Genomic DNA, 19217 nt, shown 5'->3' with positions numbered 1-19217 from the left:
GGAGGAGAGCGGGAGCTAAGCTGGGGCACGGCTACCACCACGACAGGAGGTTACTGGTGTTGCTGATGTGCACCAGACTGTCACAGACAGCTTTGCTTCATGCTGTATTTGGGTTCAAAGTAGCTCAACACCAATCAACCTTTCATGACACGTAACGGTACATTTGACTTTAACAATGCAGCACTGCGTTTGAAGAGACAAAGCTAGCAAAGTACAAAAGTACCGTTAACACAACTTTCAACTTTAGCAACTGAACCAAACATGCTAACCAATGATAACATGATAGAGAGCTGCAGAGGTGGAAGTATTTCTGCAGGTCAACCCTGGACGTTAGCGTCGCACTGGTTCCCTTACACATAAAGACAACGGGATTATCCCATTGGATTTGAGACTATTGCAGAAAATGTTTATGTTCATGATACTTAGATGTTTTGTTTAGTTAAATAATCTTCACAAATTAACACTTTTATGAATTTGTTTAACCTGAAGCAAAAAGCTAACCAACTACACCACAGTGGCATGAGTATCCACACGGCTGTAAAGGCAGACTAGACGGCGTTTACCGTGTAGAAGTCTCATTTAGCCACTTCTTAGCAACCGCCTTTTTTAAGACAGGTGACAGTTTCAAAACTCAGGAGTGGGTTATTTACTGACATATTTTATACTGTACAACAAACTATAAAAATCTCTTAAGCTTGTGTTAACCACAGACCTTATTTCAGACAAATAACCTAAAAAAACATCGAAAAAACCCAATGACTGAGACGAGGGAACCGGAAGCAATGCGGACTCATTTCTGGGTTTTGAAACATATTCCTGCAGCACTGTATATGAACCACAGACTGTATATAAGAAGATTTAAACATTTAAAACAAGGTTTCATATATTCTCTCATGTCACATGTGTTTTCAATGACTGGAACCCTGGGTTTGTATGAACATATACAGTATATGTTGCCTGCATAAGTACATGCTGCTTATGTTACTGCGCAACACTGGTGGGTTTTATCTAAATTCAACTGCATCATGAAGTTAAGCAGAGATGTACCAACGCAACATGAATAAAGAGGGACACAGCAGTGATGGTGCTCAGCAGTTTTTATTGATCACCAAAAACATTCTGATTAGAAATGTTACATTTCTTTAGACTTTTGACCTAATGTAAGCCATATTACAATTGAATGCAATCTCTGAAAAATGTAACTCAATCACATTGATAACAAAACAGTCTCAGAGGTCACTTCTTCATTTGCATAGTTCCACTTTCTACAACATGGCTCGGTGTTAGACTAATTTAACATGTTAAGGCACATACAGTATTATTGGTCAACTCAAAGTTGATTTCATGGATTAGTCCTTCGTCCACATGACCCTGTCCATCCCTCTGCACGTCTCTGCTCGGTCAGTGTCCACACATGTCCGTGCCTCAGGCTGCAGCTGCTGTCTCGCCTCCTCTTCCTCCTGTGATTTGACCTAATACTCGATGGTGACCGCCTTCGTCTTCAGGTATTCGTTGAGAGCATCTTGTCCTGTCGGAGAGACAGAGACACCGACTGTAAGTATGGATATTAATCAACACTGGTAGGAAAATGTATGTGTGCATTAAAATGTATCACCATGTGGTCAATATCTGATATAGTAATCTGATACATGTCTGCACTGTTAGAATGTGTTATCCAGATACCAATACTAAATATATGCACACAGCCAGTTAACCTTTTAAGCACAGGTCACTCTTTGAAGAGACAACAGCTCAATTGTGTGCATGACAAACAGGATGCCGAGCCAGGTGGTGAGGGAAAGGGAGCTGTCACACAACGATCAGTGGAGCTTCCACTGGGGACGGTTGTAGAGGAAGCCAAGAAATAAGTACACAGAGGGTTGTAAAAGATGGCTACCAAGTGTGACTCTGTGGGCGCTGCACAGTTTCCAACCTCACCCCCGAAACGATGCCTCAACTCCGCCTACTGTACCTGCTGCTCAAACGCTCTGCATGTTTGGAAGCACATACCTGTGTGAGCAGCTTTTCTCTGTGATGAAGATGAACAAAAACCCACACAGGAGTCGTCTCACTGATGCAGACCTTCACTTCATCTTGAGGGTTTCCACAGAACCTAACCCCAGATATTAATGAACTAGCAGCCAAGAGAAGATGCCAAACGTACGTATGCATACAATAATGTAGCTTACTTAAATATGTATTTTTTTGCACTTTGTCCAATATCCCTTCTATCCTGTTTATGAAATGGTGACTCTATTTGGCCCTCAACGTAGTCCCAATTTTTTGTTTTGTCCCTCTCTGAGATTGAGTTTGACACCATTGCATAGATCAGGGGTCATGTGGCTCTTCGGCCCCTCTGTTGCGGCTCCCTCAGTCCTCCGTCCACATGGCGTTTAAGCATTGTTTTCAAGATGATCTCCGTCCAGACTTAAATGCCTGATAACGAATATCATGCGACTATTCACGTACACTGGGCATGCAGTGGGTGTTGCGTCCTACTGGTTTTCAAACCTACTGGTTTCCTTCCGTGCGTGTGTTGTGTTCGTGTAACAGCAGCAGCTGTTTTCTGCCTCTGTTGCCAGATTCGTCACACATTCACAAACATATTGCTGGAGATCTAAAAGCCACATCTCATATATATATATATATATATATATATATATATAGCGGGGTTTACGATTGTATAAGTGAGCACTACATCACAGCCACGTATGAAGAAATACATTGAAGAAAATACATTTATGGAAAGATCGCATCAACCTAGATTCGAACTCTGTCGAGCAAAATAGTAATATATTTAAAAACGGCCACGCTACGCGATCCGCCACTTGCATCTTTCGTCGCTGTCAGGCGCCTTTCCCTGCAGGTGGCTGATCATGATCTGCAGAGCCCCGCCCTCAGTAAACTATCAATGGATAAATCCAAAAACAGAAAAGTCATGGAGGAAAATAGAGTTTAATTCTGCGTGGACGTATTAATTTGCTTTCACTGCCAACGATGCTGGCTTACCTGTATGCTTGATATGTGGCGAGTAATGTTGAAAGAGCTTCCAGAACAAACACACAGCATTTACTGGAAAGTATCACGCTGGAGATGAGCGAAAAAGAGCGATTCCTCAACTGCTGCAGCAAACTCTCCTCTTCATAAGAGTGTGATATTGTTGTAACACATAAAATAGCAATAAATATCAACAAGTGTCTTTATTCTTGTTCTATCATTTTATAAATACAACAAACTATAGTTTTTGTATATATAATATAACTATATATAAAACTTTATAAACTGTGACATCAAATAGCTTTTGCGGCTCTAGACAAATTTTATTTGGTGGAAAATAGATCAAAATGGCTCTTTGGATAGTAAACGTTGCCGACCCCTGGCATAGATGCTGTATTATGCTAAAAGGTGTCATTCTGTAACGTTTTTGGTTGTTGGTGTGCTGCGAGATCTTTTTAATGTAAAAAGTGTGCCGCGGCTCAGAAAAGGTTGAAAAACCATCGCTTAGCTAATGACAAACTGAACGGAGCGCTTTGTGTCATCAGGAGGAGAGCTAGTTGCTGGTTAGCTGCTAGTTAGCTGCTAGCAGCTGAGCTGGTGCAGACAGCCGCATGCGCAGAATAGCATTAAGCAAACAACATATAACGTGTTTATCAGTGAACGCCAGGCTAAATGTTTCCGTCACCAGTCTTTATGCTAAGATAGGATAATCAGCGGAGGCTAGCTACACATTTAGCATGCAGACAGTATCAAACTCCTAATGTTAGCGACTATCCCAAAATGTCAAACTATTCCAAGTGTTACTGCAACCCTGGCCTAAATGTATCTTTATTTCCTTTACTTTAACTGCAGTGCTAATTATATTACAGTACATGAATAAAAGAACTACAGCTACTTGGTAACCGCAGCAGTTTTTCTTACCCAGGTCTTTACCAAAGCCAGATTGTTTGAAGCCTCCGAAAGGTGAGGCCACATCAGTCTTGTTGTAGGTGTTGACAAAAACCGTGCCGGCGTTGAGCTTTTCACTGACGTACAGAGCTTTGCTGATGTCCCGCGTGAAAACGCCCGACGCCAGGCCGTACTCTGTCGCGTTGGCCCTTCTCAGGACATCGTCCACCTCACTGAGGCAGGTAGACAGAGAGGAAAGATTTGATCATGCTTTTTTTGTGAATCTGTGCAACACATTCTCACTCCCAACTCACCAATACCGCAGCTTGGTCAGTGGCCAGATGATCTAGCGTCAGTTTTGTACGTGTCAGGGATGATGTGTCACTTTCCTGCATAGTGTCTTTTCAAAGTAAACTTCCAACATAGGTTTACTTACACAACAAAAGTACTTGATTAGGTTTAGGCAACAAAAGTACTTTGTTAGGCTTAGAAAAATGTCGTGGTTTGGGTTAAAGAACTGCGTTTCTTACCTAAAAATAACTTTGTTACATAACTGGCGTTACTAAAGTTTGGAAGTTACGCAACAAATCTAAGGTTAAATTTGACTTGGTTTACCACAAGATAAAAAGTCCTGTTTGTTTGACCCATCCAACCCCTCAAACCCGCTCGATGCTATGGTATCAGACAAGTTGGGAGTGAGAACGAGTTGAATTGTGAACGTTTTCTGAGCTGTTGTAAATGTGACATCATCGGGATACGAGTCAGTAAGTGGTCTCCTATTAGCCTCACCCGCTCTTGAACTTGGAGAGGATCATGACGGGGCCGAACGACTCCTCGATAGCGATGTACATGTGGTCCTGCACATCAGTGAACACCGTGGGCTCGAAGAAAAAACCTGCAAGACGGCACAATACAGACCTGGATGTGAAAATGATTATGGAACAAGCCAATCTGGCCAGACGGACTGGTTATCTTAGACTCACTACATCATCGAGCTGCAGTGCAGACAGCAATGCCTCACCTGGCCGCTGCACCTGTTTGCCACCACAGACCAGAGTGGCTCCCTCCTTGATGCCGGTCTGACAGTACTCCACCAGTTTGTCCAGGTGGGCTTTGTGGTTCTGAGGGCCGTGGTCTGTGGAGCGGTCCAGCGGATCACCGATCTTCATCTTCTTGATCTCATCAATCTGAGAGAAATGTCAACCACGAAAATAGAGAGAGATAGATGCTACGGTAAGTCTGGCTCAGTGAAGCTAGTGGATTGTCCCCCAGATTTGAGAATGGAAATAGCCTCTAAACAAATCGATTTCATAATGAGATTTGACCGGCAAGGGACGCAAAATGACACGTACGTCTTAGGTTACCCCCTCTAATCAGCATTTACAGGCAGCTTACAAACTAGGGCTGACTCTGAATAGCAGACTGACAATTCCATCTCAGGAGCCGGATTCAACTGCAAATTAAATATTCAAATACTCTGACATCCAGATCAGAAATAAGCACAATGCCTCTAGCTGTTCAGAAGAAATAGAGAAACATCATCCAGTGTGAGATCGAAGGACACGTACCACTCTTTTCACAAACTGGTCGTGGATGGTTTCTTCCACAAACAGTCTGCCAGCCGCGATGCAGTTCTCTCCCTTGTTGAAGAACACTGAGCTCATGCCCTGAAATACACAAGAGTGTTTTACCTCCGCAACTATTTAAACATGTGCAAAATGCCAAACAACATGCTGAATGAACTGACCATGCGAACGGCCTTGTCCATGTCACAGTCATCGAAGATGATGAGAGGGGATTTTCCTCCCAGCTCCAGAGAAACCTTCTTCACGTTGCTGACTGCGCAGCTGCAGATGGAGGAGGACGCAGATGCGATGAGCGGTGATGTTACATTTAGTTTGACATGTTTTGTAAAAAAGCTACTTTGCCCTCTCACCTCTTCATGATGTGTTTACCAATTTCAGTGGAGCCAGTGAAGCCAAGTTTACGGACGTCAGGGTGGTCGGACAGACGTTGACCCACCAGAGCACCTGGAAGAGGAGGTTAATAACAACCGTTTAGCTTCATTAGTTAAAGGGTAACTTTGTAACTAGACAGCAGCTACTAAACGTTTGTTTTTGTTACGGACAGGCTGATCATTAAAAGAGTCTGACAACATTATGAACCCTACAGGGAAAGGAAACCTTTCTTTACTTTTCGTTTACTGTGTGACTTGTGGCCGGAAGACACCGATGGAAACGTGACTGAGAGTTGGAGAGAAGAGTGTTTGTGTTGTCAGAGTTTCTTTTTTTAGAGAACAGAAAGAATAGCTTCGTGTTATTTAAAGATTTTCAATGTCATGGCTGAATATTTAGCCGATTTAGAAAATGTGGATGTTACGCGGGATTTAAGAACGAGACTTCTCAGAGAGACACAATAACAAAAAGGTTTTATTTCTCTGCAGGGTTCTTTCCATTATGTTTTCTTTCTAATAACAATCAGAGCACTTTTAGTGGACGTACATTGACGGTGAGGAGTTGCTCGAGCGATTACTTTATTGGCTGCAGTCTGCAGCGTTCTCCTTCAATACTGGACCAATTTCAAAATGTGTCCACATTAGTGAGAAATACAGAAGTTACAATTTAATAGTGATGTTGCAAAAATGTTGATGTAGACGGTTAGAACATTTTTACAATGTATATTGAAGATGGACATCAGAGGTGATTTAGAAGTTGGTGGACAAAACGCTGTTTAACGTTACCTGCACTTATCCTGACGAGCTAAACGTTAACTTAAACTAGCCATAGTATATTAAATATATATGTTAAATTAATCCCGAAACACCACCGCACAAAGTAACCTGAATATATAGCGTTAGCTACATTACTCTACCACAAAGATTCATCACATGGCACGACTGTCAGTCTGAGTCTCACTCAAACCGTCAAAGAAATATGCAGGGTGTGCTAAGAACTTCAAGTAATGAGACAATTTTCTCACTTTATCTCTTTTATTAAGTAACTGTGCAGAAGATGGAGTGAGCCAACACAACCTTCGTACTCTCTTCAAGTCTGTTACCTTCATGAATCTCCACCTGAGATCTCCCCTGTATACACAACAAAATCTGTACTATAAGTAAAGATGCACACTCCTATGCACATCCTTGACATAACTGGCAACCACTTGTTGAGAAGTGAATGCAATGTAGCGGGGGAGGGAGACTGCGACATCTAGTGGCCGAACTTTAGCTTCAGACTCATGTTTTTGATGTTACAATGTCGGCCATATTGCCCAGAGAACAGTTGTGTAAAGCAGTACAGGAATGCGCGCTGCTGTTTTTGTTTTGTCACGTTTTTTCATCCTAATGATCATCCTGACGGAGTCTGTTCCTACCTGATCCAGGCAGAATGTTAATCACTCCTTTGGGCAGTCCCGCCCTCGCCGCCAACTCAGCAAACTTCAGCGCCGTCAGTGGAGTCACCTGGGAACAAAAGACGGAACAAAAGACTGGTTTTGTTTTAAAGCAGCAGACACTCACAGGATGCTTTGCTTTACAGGTCAAAATGTAGTTTACGACCAAATACCTGCAAAACGAATAAGACATTCCCGCCGGCCTCAGCTGCTAATCAAATATGAGCATGTCAAAATAAGACACCTGTTTAACAACCGCATGTTAGCATTTAGCTCAAAGCACTGCTGTGCCTACGTTAGAGCCTAGCGGAGCTGCTAGCATGGCTGCAGACTCTCTGCCATCCATTCTACGTAGAGCTCTGTGTGGTCGGAGCCTGACTGCCAGTGTGGAGGCTGACCTGAGCGGGTTTGACGACCACGGTGTTTCCGGCCGTCAGGCAGGCTGCTGTCTTCCACGCCAGCATCATCAGCGGGTAGTTCCAGGGAATCACGATGGCACACACCCTGAGAGGAACGAAAGGGAAGAGGTTCGCATTCAAAGCAACACCTTTCAGGTGCTGAATGGACTCGTCTTGCTTCTGAGTTACTGTTTTACAGCAAACTAAAGTTTTTCAGGTAGTGCCTCTACAATTTTAAGGGCTATAATCTCAAATAACATATGCAATGTAATGATGGGTTGAAGGTGGGATAACGGCCACATGTTTTTAGAAGCTTCCCAGTCAGATCTGGTGGAGTGGTGAAACTTTTTAATGGAAGGTGCCGCATCACTCCTGCCCACTTTAACCTCTGAATGTTAATCATCTTCTACCTGCTCAACATGTGTGTGTGTGTGTGTGTGTGTGTGTGTGTGTGTGTGTGTGTGTGTGTTTGATGATGCAGATATGCAGAATCCACTCTCTCACCCTATTGGCTCCTTCTTGGTGAAGGTGAGGTTACGATTGGGCCTGGCCTGGTTGATGGGAATGGTGCTGCCCTGTGACAAGAGAACATCATTTATTTCAATGTATTTATCAATATCATATTGCTGACTGGCCATACACAACGATTATTTGGTAGTTTTACAAGTTCAAGGTGAGTTTGATCTCATTTCACGACTGACACTAAAAGCGGCGGTCTTACTTGGATCTTGTCACACCAGCCGGCGAAGTAGCGGAAGGTCTGGATGGACATGCCCACGTGAGTCTTCAGGGCCAGAGTGTAAACAGCCCCGGAGTCGATGGCTTCGATGGTGGCCAGCTCCTCCTGGTGCTCCTCCATCAGGTCAGCCAGCCTGTGGCGGGGGAGGGGGGGGGGAGTAAGGTTACATGGTTGCTAGCCAAAGATTGTATACAAGAAGTGGACGACGTTGTCGTGACGTCACACATTGGTTTTGGCCGTCGCCATCTAAACTTTTTGCAACCAGTCAAGGAAGTGACCATATTTGGAATGTGGAGGGGTTAACGTAGAGACGCCGTATATGGCTCTGGTAGTGACCTGTCAATCACAACGTAGCCCCACCCTAAAGGAACATCATGCTGTATTAGACCATAAACTCATGTTTTAAATCAAGAGAGAAGTAGAGTCATTTTCTCATAGACTTCTATACAACCAGAGCAGTCGCCCCCATGGTGGACATTAGAGAGAATGCAAGTTTAACACACTTGAGCATTGGCTTCACTCTTCAGAACTGGAGGTTTCTGCCTGTTGCTAGCTAGCAGTCTTCTTCTTCACTGTTGTTGAAGGCGAGTTGCTACATTTCTTGTAATTTTTCTCTAACTGGACCTCTACATTAATTGGAAACCCCTGCCTTAAAGAGTTAAGTTTAATAATAAACAAAACAAGAGCACTGACTTGTAGATCAGTCGGCCTCTGTCTCTGGGGTTCATCTTGCCCCACTCTCCCTCTTCAAAGGCTTCCTTGGCAGCAGCCACTGCCTTGTCCACGTCACTTATCTGGGCCAGAGACACGTCACAGATGGCCTACGGGGCAACGGACGCGGGACGTCAAATCACAAAGCCAGCAGGGAGGACAGTGGTACAATTTGAAAACTACTGTTGGAGACTTTAAAATCTGTAAAACCTGCATTACGTCAAAATCATTTGCAGCCACAAACACCAGAAACAAAAAAAAATTTAATTTGGCCTTGAAAATACAAAGAAATAGTTTATAACAGCGTTCATTTCGTCCGTCTCTTACCGATCCGTCAGTGGGGTTGATGGTCTTGTACGTCTTCCCTCCCTCTGCGTCGACAAACTCTCCATTAATGAACAGCTGGTGAGGCATCTTTATGGTCATGTTGTTGGTGTTCTTCTCCACCTGAGGGGTCAAACAGTGATCAAGAAAGTGAACACGTGGTCTTCTCGAGGGCCAATTGGGAACAAGCACCATCCGGTAACAGCCACTCACATAGTCCACGACCAGTTCCTCGTCGTCCTCCCCTCGCAGCTTCCTCACGCACATCTGGATGAAATCCCGGAAGGTGCAGTTCATGTAGACGTCCTCGTTCTGCAGCTGGCAGCTACCGGCCCGCAGCTTCACCTCCTCCACGAGCCTGGAGGAGAAAGAAAACGTATCCATCGGGATTTCACGGTCCCAGGTGACAGCTAGCGATTACGAATGAAGTCGCAGAGCTTCAAGTATCTGTCGAAGTGGGACGTCGGTAAATTGATCATGCGAGTGAACTGATCAAATGATGGAAATTGCTAGTGTTTAGGAAAATACATTTTCGACGGCCACCGCGCTAGTTAGATGAATCTTTTTTACGGAGATAAATCCATCTTCCCCTTCATTACCTGACCACATCCATGGACGCAGCGCCGGACTTGAAGAAATCAGTGGAGTCTTCAATGTGACTGACATTAGTCAGAATGCTCTGCCACACGGCCTGTGAGGAAACATTGTCAAGAGTCAAACAGGACTTTTTTTTACAGGATAAATACACAGATATTTTTTTCATCTGCCCCACCCTCATCTGCTCAGCGAAGGTCTTCTCCTCCTCCGTGAGCTCCACGGCGGCGCTGCTCCCTGAGCTGAAGAACTGCGCTGCAGCGATCATCTTCCCATCCTCAAACTGAAGATTCTTCACCAGCAGCTGCAGAGAGACAATGACAGAGAGGCATGACATGACCATGATGACGACACCGGTAGCTTTACATTAATGGATAGAAACCTTACTGTCATTAGCAGAGGTTATATTTTAGAGTTAATGGAAAATATTTAACCCCTTTCTGACATTGCTGACATTTGTTTAAGGTCATTTTAATCCCCTTTGAGGACTTGTAGGAAATACGTATCGGCCCGTTCATCTGTCCTGATCTGATGTGGCAAATTGATTTGTACCTTAAATGTAAGTTATGAATGTCTGACAACCTAAATAATAATAATAATCTTTATTTATAAAGCACATTTCATACAGACCATGTTGCTCAAAGTGCTGTACATTTTAAAATAAATAAAAACAGAAAACCTTCCCTTTACAGATAAAATAAACAAGAGTGGTAGGAAGAAAGCATTATCTTGTCAACAGATGAATAAAAAATGGAAAATATTTTACATTTAAAATTACCAAAATATATATATATATATATTTAAATAAACTAAAGAGCAGAGTTTCCAATTCAGTGTCTTGCAACATAGTACCCAATGCGCTCTTTAGTTGTTACATTATAATTAGTGCTGGGCAAGTTATCGCGTTATCGCATTAACGCATTAATCAATTAACGCCGACAATTATTTTATCGTGCGTTAAGGCAGTTTATTTTATTATTATTAAGCGGACATTTTTAACACAAGAACCCGCAGGCTGAGCAAGTGGTGAACAGCTGTTTGTGTGGCGTCTCTTCCTGTTTCCTTCACCTACATTCCCCTGGGTCCTAAGTCCCTCCATGTACAGCTTCTTATCACCCTCTATGTCAACGTACATTTATAACAAATACCACACAAATTACGGTAATCAGCGTTGCATAGTGTCTGAAATTATTCATTTAAATTATTTTTTTAGAGTTTTTAAAGTGTTTTTGTTTGGAATATGTATAATAAGCATATAATTTAGTTATCGCTACTGAGAATTTAACAAACATTACAAAAGAAAATGGCTGAATATCTATTATTAGAATCATAACGGTATTTTAACTGCTACTGTGTAATACTGCTGTTAAAAAGCACCTTATTTGTTTAAAGTGTTTGCAAACCAAATGTTATTGCACTTTTGTTCATATAGCAGTACTTTTAAAATAAAAGTGTGCAATACACTACTTTTGAATTCATTATTGAATTTTGCGCATTACAATGCGATTAATCGCAAAAATATCCTGAGATTACAAATTGTAATCGTTGCCCAGCACTAATTCTAATATTAGATTATTGATATTGATACTATCATGCACTAAAATGCATTTCTGCTTGCTAAAAGTTATTTTTCATACCATTATATATGTTCATATTTTAATTTACTGTATAACAATGCATTATTTTTCATTCACTCATTATTAATAAATTAATAGCATCAAAATTGTACCTATGCACAGTACTTGGGCTAAATGTACTTAGTTACTTCCCACCACTGATTAATACCATGCAGTAAAAAAAAAAAAAGAGGGTGTGACCAAATCATGTGATGGCACGACCAACTGAGAAATTTGGAAAAGTTAGTCTGCAGCCCTGTTTTCTAGGACTAATCTAAAAGAGAAGTCTGTCTGATAAGCATCATTTACTCTGACAAAACGGTTCCTGGCTACACCGTTAGTTGCACAGCGGACTACCAATCACAATCCTTCTTGATGGATTTACCAAACAACCAAAGCAGCCCCACCAGTGGTCTACCACATCCTGAAAATAAGCTTGGAACAAGAGAAAAACACAGGAAAGGAAAAAACGCAACGTCAGTCGTCATCTCATCATCCAGTGAACTTTTTTTTCCACATCGCGATGTTTATCGCAGGAAAAAAAAGTCATTTATTTCCAATATGGTTCAGCCCTATGTGCAGGTTCTGCAGTGTCAGGTGCTAGTGACAGAGCCGAGATAGGCAAACACATTTCCTAAGTGTGTTTACTTTGGATTGAACAAACCAAACCAAACAGTGAGTCAGTCTCACACCAGGTTCGTCCATTGATGGTCAGGATTTACTTTATGAAATGATGTCAATACACTAAAAAATAAGAAAAAGGTGCCGCTGGGGTCATATTCTACTAACTCGAGAAGATGGTAGTAACGCAACACTACGGATAAAAGCTGCCGTAAACTTCATAGAAGAAGAAGACGAACACCGTTGTTGACTTACCGCCTTGCCGTCATTGCCAAACAGCACCAGGCCCGTCTTGGTGACGATGCCGGGGCGGCTGGCTCCGGGGATCTCCAGGGGCTGACCGTTAGCCGCGGTGCCGTTATCCACCAGAGTGGAGCCGTAGAAAGTCACTTTCTATAGGAAGAGAGACACTCTGGTGAGGACAATGTCTAATAAAACTCTACTAATGCTACTGGCATTAGAAATACTTGTGGGTGCTGTTTGACAGAAGCCAAAATCCCAACCTAACTATTTTTCTTTCTTCGCTTCTAGGTACGTATTTCTTAAAAATCAAAACACTGTTTATCAAACCCAGAAATTGTAAAAAACTAAATTATTGCCGGATTTGCAATGGTCCTTGAACAAATCATGTGTGGAGAACGTATCAGTCAAGAAAAATAACCAAATCTAAGCTCAAACCCCTTTATTCTATCATTCTATATGTATATGTTATATTCTATTTCCCTAAAAATAAACAGAATCCTGTAAATAACAATAAATTCTGCGCTTCTCAATGCAACTGGGAACCTATGATTGACTCGGCTGTCATGTAACCAAGAAAGAAAAGGAAGAAAAATGTTTTGTGTTTAGCTTCCAAAATTCATAATTGTGAAAATGCCAGAATAGATAGTTTTTGTTCTAACTGAGCATTGAAAAACACGGTCCAGATGCTGCGTTACCTGTCCATCAACCTCTGCCCAGGCACCAGGCACTTTGTCGTTTCCTCGGATCCAGTTGTGGAGAGCTTCAGCAGACTGGTTCCAGTCAATCTGCCAACAAACAGAAGAATCCGTCATTATGTCTTAACATTTAATATACAACCCAAATTAAAGCACTAAAATGTTTTACTAGAAAACCATTAATTGGAATTTATGTGGTTTGATCTGTCTGGATGTCATTGTATATTACCTTAGCGTTGTCTTTCTTCTGAATGCACTCATATGTGGCTCCCTCTTGTGGCTGGGTGATCCTTGGGGCCTTCCCTTCTGCGATCAGCCTCACTGCATCCACCTGGAACCAGAACATTGCAGTTCAAGTCACTGCTATCCTTATGGACTTTGCCATCCTGCTGTTTGTTATGTTGGGGAAGTGGGGAGGGGAGCAGGAGGGTCCACAACGCGATACCCTCACTTATTCACTTTACATGAGTGGTCAATGTGCCTGCGTAACATTTTATAAAAGGGTAACAATAATGGCTCTCACCTGGATTCACAAATTAGTGTTAGTGAGAGAAAGTGCTCTTTAAATTTTGTAATTTGACTTTATTAACAAGCCAATGTGTCTGTTTTTGTTTATTTTTCTACTTAAAAGGGCCATACCACTGGTTTTGTTCCATAAACAAAAAATCCTATGAAATGTATATTTTTTCATTTTACAAACTATAACGTTTTAAACCAAAATGTTTTAGATTTGTCCCACTGTTCCAGGGCGTTTTTGTACGGCATGAAATTATGGAGCTAGAACAGTGACAGTAAGTTATAGAAAAAACTATTTGGAATTTAAAAAACGGAAACATTTGCACTGAAAAGGTTCCACTGAAAGAAATAAAAGACAGGCATTCAAAGATATTTTTTCTTTTATATTTTTTTTGCCAATGACAGTCTTTTCTATATTTGAATCTTTTTCCAGTCTTTTTCATAGCATTAAGTTTCAACTTTCCATCACCATTTTGGCGTGATGGGGTTTGAGGGGAGGTGGCAAGGATAGCGTTATTTAAATTTAATCTACAGAAGAACTTCACTCTTCTGGACCCTGAGTCTGCTCTAAAGCCGGACATCACCACACAGCTAGCATACCATAAAGTCTTTACTCATAAACGACAGTTGATTCTGTTCTGTCTGCCTTTTTTCCCCACATAGATCTGGGCCTGTTGAAGTTAACTTTTAACTGACATCATGCTGGTCTGGCAGACAACAGCTACAACAAGCTCTGACGTTAGCATAAGTTAGCTAATGTCAGCTATCATAGCTAACGTTACGCTCCATGTGAAAAACAACGTCTAAGAATATCATCAAAGATGCTCTTTAATAACTTTCTGAACCGTCTTCACAAACACACTAACTTGCTGTTACGATACCGGTGCCTGGAGCGGACAAAAAGGACAAAAATCACTTCTCACGTTTTATGAACCAAATAAAAGTCCTCATATTTGAAGTGGAACTTCTTCCAGTGCCAATGTGTCCTCTTTCAATGCCAAATTTTATTTTTGATGCCAAACTCACTGTCACTGTGATCCATCAGGGTGAACATGAAGACTTAGTGAACTTAGTGGAGTATTTAGCAGATACGGATCCCTCAGGGGTTGGTAGAGACCAAAACAGAGCAAAAAGAGAGTGAATACGGGAGTTACATTAGTTAAATGGGAAATAACGATTCAGGGGAAATTCCGGAAGCAAAATAAGTCGTCACTCTAAATTACTATAGATCTGTATTGTTTTGTCATTCCTACACTTTCCAAATTCTGATGTTAAATAATGTACCCTTTAAACAGACAGAGCACTTGCTATAAAATTGCGTCACACCACAGTGTGTGCCAGATGACCATCTTTAACCTCTGAAGCATGTTAAAGTTTAACTATGGCAGGTGAGAGCAAAGGTATCATCTTTCACACTAGAGCTTGGAATGCTATTCCATTCATGTGACAATCCTAAGCATCTGTATTAATGAGTATATGGAATGTCTTTATAGTAAACATGTTTTTTTCTCATACCAACTCAGCCCACAACACCTCACATTGCCTGTGTTTTCTCCACCCACGATGCCTTGTCCCATCACCACACTTACTGTGCCTTTGATCCCCTCTGGGAAGAGAAATCTCTTGTAGATTGTGTTGACGGTGTCATCGCGTTCAACATCACACTCCCTCTGCAGCAGGATTGGTCCGGTGTCCAGTCCGTCATCGGCCCAGAACACTGTGAACCCGCCCTTTTTGTCACCATGGATCAGCGTCCTGTGTGTCAGAGACGGCACGTAAATAGGCCTGTCGCCCACGCCGCTCCCCGACCTAATGAACGTCACGTGACTCACCAGTTGATCGCTGAGGCTCCCCTGTGGCGAGGCAGCAGGGAGGGGTGGTAGATGACGGAGCCGTGCTTGGGCCGGTCAATGACCTCCATGGGGATGAACTGGGAGCAGAAGGGCAGGACGTTGAGCTCGGCGCCAGTGGCCTCATACTGAGCCACCACCTCCGGGATAGCCTGGCCCTTCACGCGCCACCGGGGGAACTTGAAGACGGCGACACCATCCTTCTCCGCCTGAGTTGCTGTGGTAGAAAAGAACGATCGAACTCTTAAAATTGTGCCATACAAAAGATAAAGATTAATACATGACTTTCTTTCTTTTTTTTTATTCATCCCTCATTTTTTTGTTGGATTAATCAATTAATTGTCAGAATAGTGGAATAGTCCATCAGACCTCAATTCAAATTGCCGTTTTGAATGACCAACAGTCCAACAGTAACTTTACCTCGCTGATAATTGAAACATTTCCTTCAAACTCGACAGAAACAGAGTAAAACTCATCAGCTGTCTTGTTAGGCTTTCTACTGTTCCAACACTCACCAACTCTGGTTTTGGTCAAAACGAAACCTTAATTCATAGATTTAGATGTGAATAGAAACAGCCGATATACAGTATGTGCACCTCAAAGCCACCCGACTCTGTCTGTATTGTAAAACACTCATTTGCATTTATTAACAAAATAAAACTCTTTCAAGTAAAAGTAAAAGTCTTTGTTAGTGTTTCCACTGTTCCAGCAATCACCAACTCTGGTTATAGTTTGAAAGACAGACTGAATAAGTAATCTATATAAAGTAACCAGGCTTTTTTTTTTAATGGCCTCCGTGCTGCTTTCTACTATTCACTAACTCGGTTTTCTGGCAAGTTTATGACGTCGAACCAACAATAAAACAGAAAGGCATACTCGTCTACTGTATTGCCGGATATAAAGATAGCACACAGGTGATGACACACTGCACTTGAACACCAATACAAATGACTGTGCAACTTTGATAAGACAGCTAGATTGATTTTCTTTTTTTAATAGTGTACTGGAGCAAAGTTATAGAATTGGTGGTGTGAAGAGTTCAAATTTCATTTGGCCCCATCCTGACTCCACGCTTCACAAGCTGCTGTGACAGCTGTGAGTGCTAACAATAGCCATGTTCGTTGTTTATGATAATAAACAAATGATAAATTATGATAATTTTGGGTGAATGGCTTCGGAGGAACGTGATGTCAGCGTTTGGAGCGAACGCTGCCAGCTACTTTCAAAATGTTTTTATGTTTGAAAATTTCAAAATCTACCACAGTCTTATAGTTTCTCCAATGTTGCCGACCCAAGCTTTACTATTTCACTTTAACCGGTCCTAAAGTCAAGCACTTAGTCAGCCAGTATAGTTCTCACCCAGTGGATCAGCCTTGCCATCCTTGTCAGGGATGGTGAAGACTCCTACGATGGTGTGGCCGTCCTTCCTCAGCTCCTTGTAAACCTCCTGGCCGAACAGACTCTGTCCAATCACTGCAATCTTCATCCTCACACCTCACTGTGTTCTAAAAGAGGCGGCAACACACACCAGGACAAATACAACATGTGTTTGTATTCACTACAAGGAACCAAAGTGAATGGTTTATGTGAGAACAAAATACATTTCAAATTGCAAGTGGGCTGCTTGGGCTAAGGTTCACATCCTGAATATCATGATGTGCTGTGCTTCTGTTCGGTTTGCACATGTGCAGGCATTATGTCATGATAAAGCTCTGCGGTTCAGGGTTGTTATGAAACAAGTGACACACACCCCCCCCCCCCCCCCCCCACACACACTCTCTCTCACACTTTATGCAAACATGTCAAAGTCGTTCCAGTGTGACTAGGTCCATAGAGCAAACTAATCAGTTCTATGGTGGTTTCATGCTATAAATCATGCAACAAAACTAAGACTGTGCACATGCAATATATATATATATATATATATATATATATATATATATAAAAAACTTGATAGCATAAGACCGTATATATTTCGCATAAGAACATCAATATATGATCACTACCAAGCAACCATTTCCAAAATGTAGAATGTACCATATCATGCCGTCTGATGTATTTATCATTTAGAGTCTTCTAGAAGAATCAAAAAGTTCCCAGTCATCATGACTGTCTTGAGTGTTTGAATCACTGTTTGCCCGTTTGTTGACCCCAAACAGTTCCGCTAACCAATCACATCCCTCAGTGTGGCTCATGTCTCAGGTGTTGACCAATCAAATTCACGGAGGAGTTGAAGGGCTTTGACAGACCATTGAACGACAGCAGCCACCCCAGACAGACAGTTCAAGACCCACAGTCAAGTTTAACCACAAACTATCATTCATAATAATAATCAGGCGTTATCTTCACCACACGTGATCAAGTCACGTGCTGCCATAATGTGGAGTTTAATTTCCTCAACAGGTGCTGCAAACACCATCTGTGTCAAATTACCAATACAAATCGTTTTTGTGCCAAATAGGCAGTCTGCACTCTCATTTAGAAGCCCTCGTGCAAATACTTCTGAAATAGAGGAAAGCGAGTGAAGTGTGTGTCCTTACCCCGCCTGCAGACCCGGAGCTCCTCTGCTTGCCTGGAAAGAGCGATCGGACGGAGGGCTTTGGTTTTAATTTCCTCCCTCCGGCACACACGGGCAGGCGATCCATTGCATAACATGCAAATGAGGCAGAGTGATTGGACGGGGCGGGCCGTGAGGCTGCAGGGGGCAGCCTATCGGCTTCTAATGTGTTTGAGACAGCCCAATAACGCTGGGAAATGTCAACTTTGAGAAATCATACGAGAATATTACAATATGGACCGATGCGGTTTTTTTTTTAACTGTGCAAAAGGGGGGAGAAATGTCTATGTGACAATACATATTTATATTTTATTTCAACATAATTGTCTGTTCTGAGATAAACAATAATTACGTTTTTTGTCACACATACTGTTCCCAAAGGTCAAACTTGACCTTTCATGCTCAAAAAACACAGAAATATTATGAATATTATGGAGGTACTATTGTAGTCTAGTTTATGTAAGACCACAACAACTATGGCTGCCACAATAAAGTCCAGAATTATACTCAGATGTTTCATGTATTTTGTCTTCTGTGTTCCTACAATAGTTTCTGTGAAATTTGAATACATTTTTTCAACCAATTAGTCAATAAAGATAAAAAAGAAATGTGGCTTTGAGGTCCTCAACATGGTGACAGCTGACGGTGCTAACAGTGCAAACAACAGCAACAGTGCTGACAGAGCGAACAGTGTTTACCTGAGGCTGAACTAGAGGGTGGGCGCTACGCTAGCGGAGGCCGTTTGCTTGCCAGTGCGGAACAACAGACAGACTCAAATGCACTAACATGCACTAAAAAGCACAGCCGGCCGGAACAAACATAGAATCTCTGATAACAGCACACACAGAGGGAGAGACATCATCCTCTGCTCAGATACTATATCTTTCCATAGATAATAGTTGTTTGCAGCTATAAATTGTGGGGATTGTATAAGTAAAGCGGACTTTGAGACGATTTTTTTTGCTGCTGTTTACATTCCTTATGATGCAAACTCAAAAGAATGCAATACAGGAATGTACTACTGTTTATGTTTTGTTTGTCATGTGTTTGTTGTTACAAATGGGCTACAACTGGATTT

General features: G+C 42.0%; 1 protein-coding gene across 1 annotated transcript; it reads right to left on the bottom strand.

Annotated features, from left to right (window-relative positions):
- Positions 1 to 1053: 1053 nt before the first annotated feature.
- On the bottom strand, positions 1054 to 18206 carry aldh1l1 (aldehyde dehydrogenase 1 family, member L1). Its single transcript, XM_079186635.1, has 23 exons — positions 18123 to 18206; positions 16942 to 17087; positions 15565 to 15799; positions 15322 to 15487; positions 13446 to 13547; positions 13217 to 13306; positions 12534 to 12671; positions 10220 to 10345; positions 10047 to 10138; positions 9661 to 9805; positions 9451 to 9570; positions 9106 to 9233; positions 8395 to 8545; positions 8178 to 8248; positions 7674 to 7779; positions 7258 to 7345; positions 5822 to 5915; positions 5633 to 5732; positions 5454 to 5552; positions 4907 to 5072; positions 4675 to 4780; positions 3919 to 4118; positions 1054 to 1528 (listed from the first exon to the last, which is right to left on the bottom strand). The coding sequence occupies exons 2-23, from the start codon at positions 17066 to 17068 to the stop codon at positions 1473 to 1475; spliced, it is 2706 nt and encodes a 901-aa protein (XP_079042761.1). The 5' UTR covers positions 17069 to 17087; positions 18123 to 18206; the 3' UTR covers positions 1054 to 1472.
- Positions 18207 to 19217: the final 1011 nt, after the last annotated feature.

The sequence above is a fragment of the Pholis gunnellus genome (genome assembly GCF_910591455.1).
Source record: "Pholis gunnellus genome assembly, chromosome: 3".
Lineage (NCBI taxonomy): Eukaryota > Metazoa > Chordata > Actinopteri > Perciformes > Pholidae > Pholis > Pholis gunnellus.
Note: the sequence above shows the minus strand (reverse complement) of the source record. Positions and strands in the feature narration are given on the sequence as shown.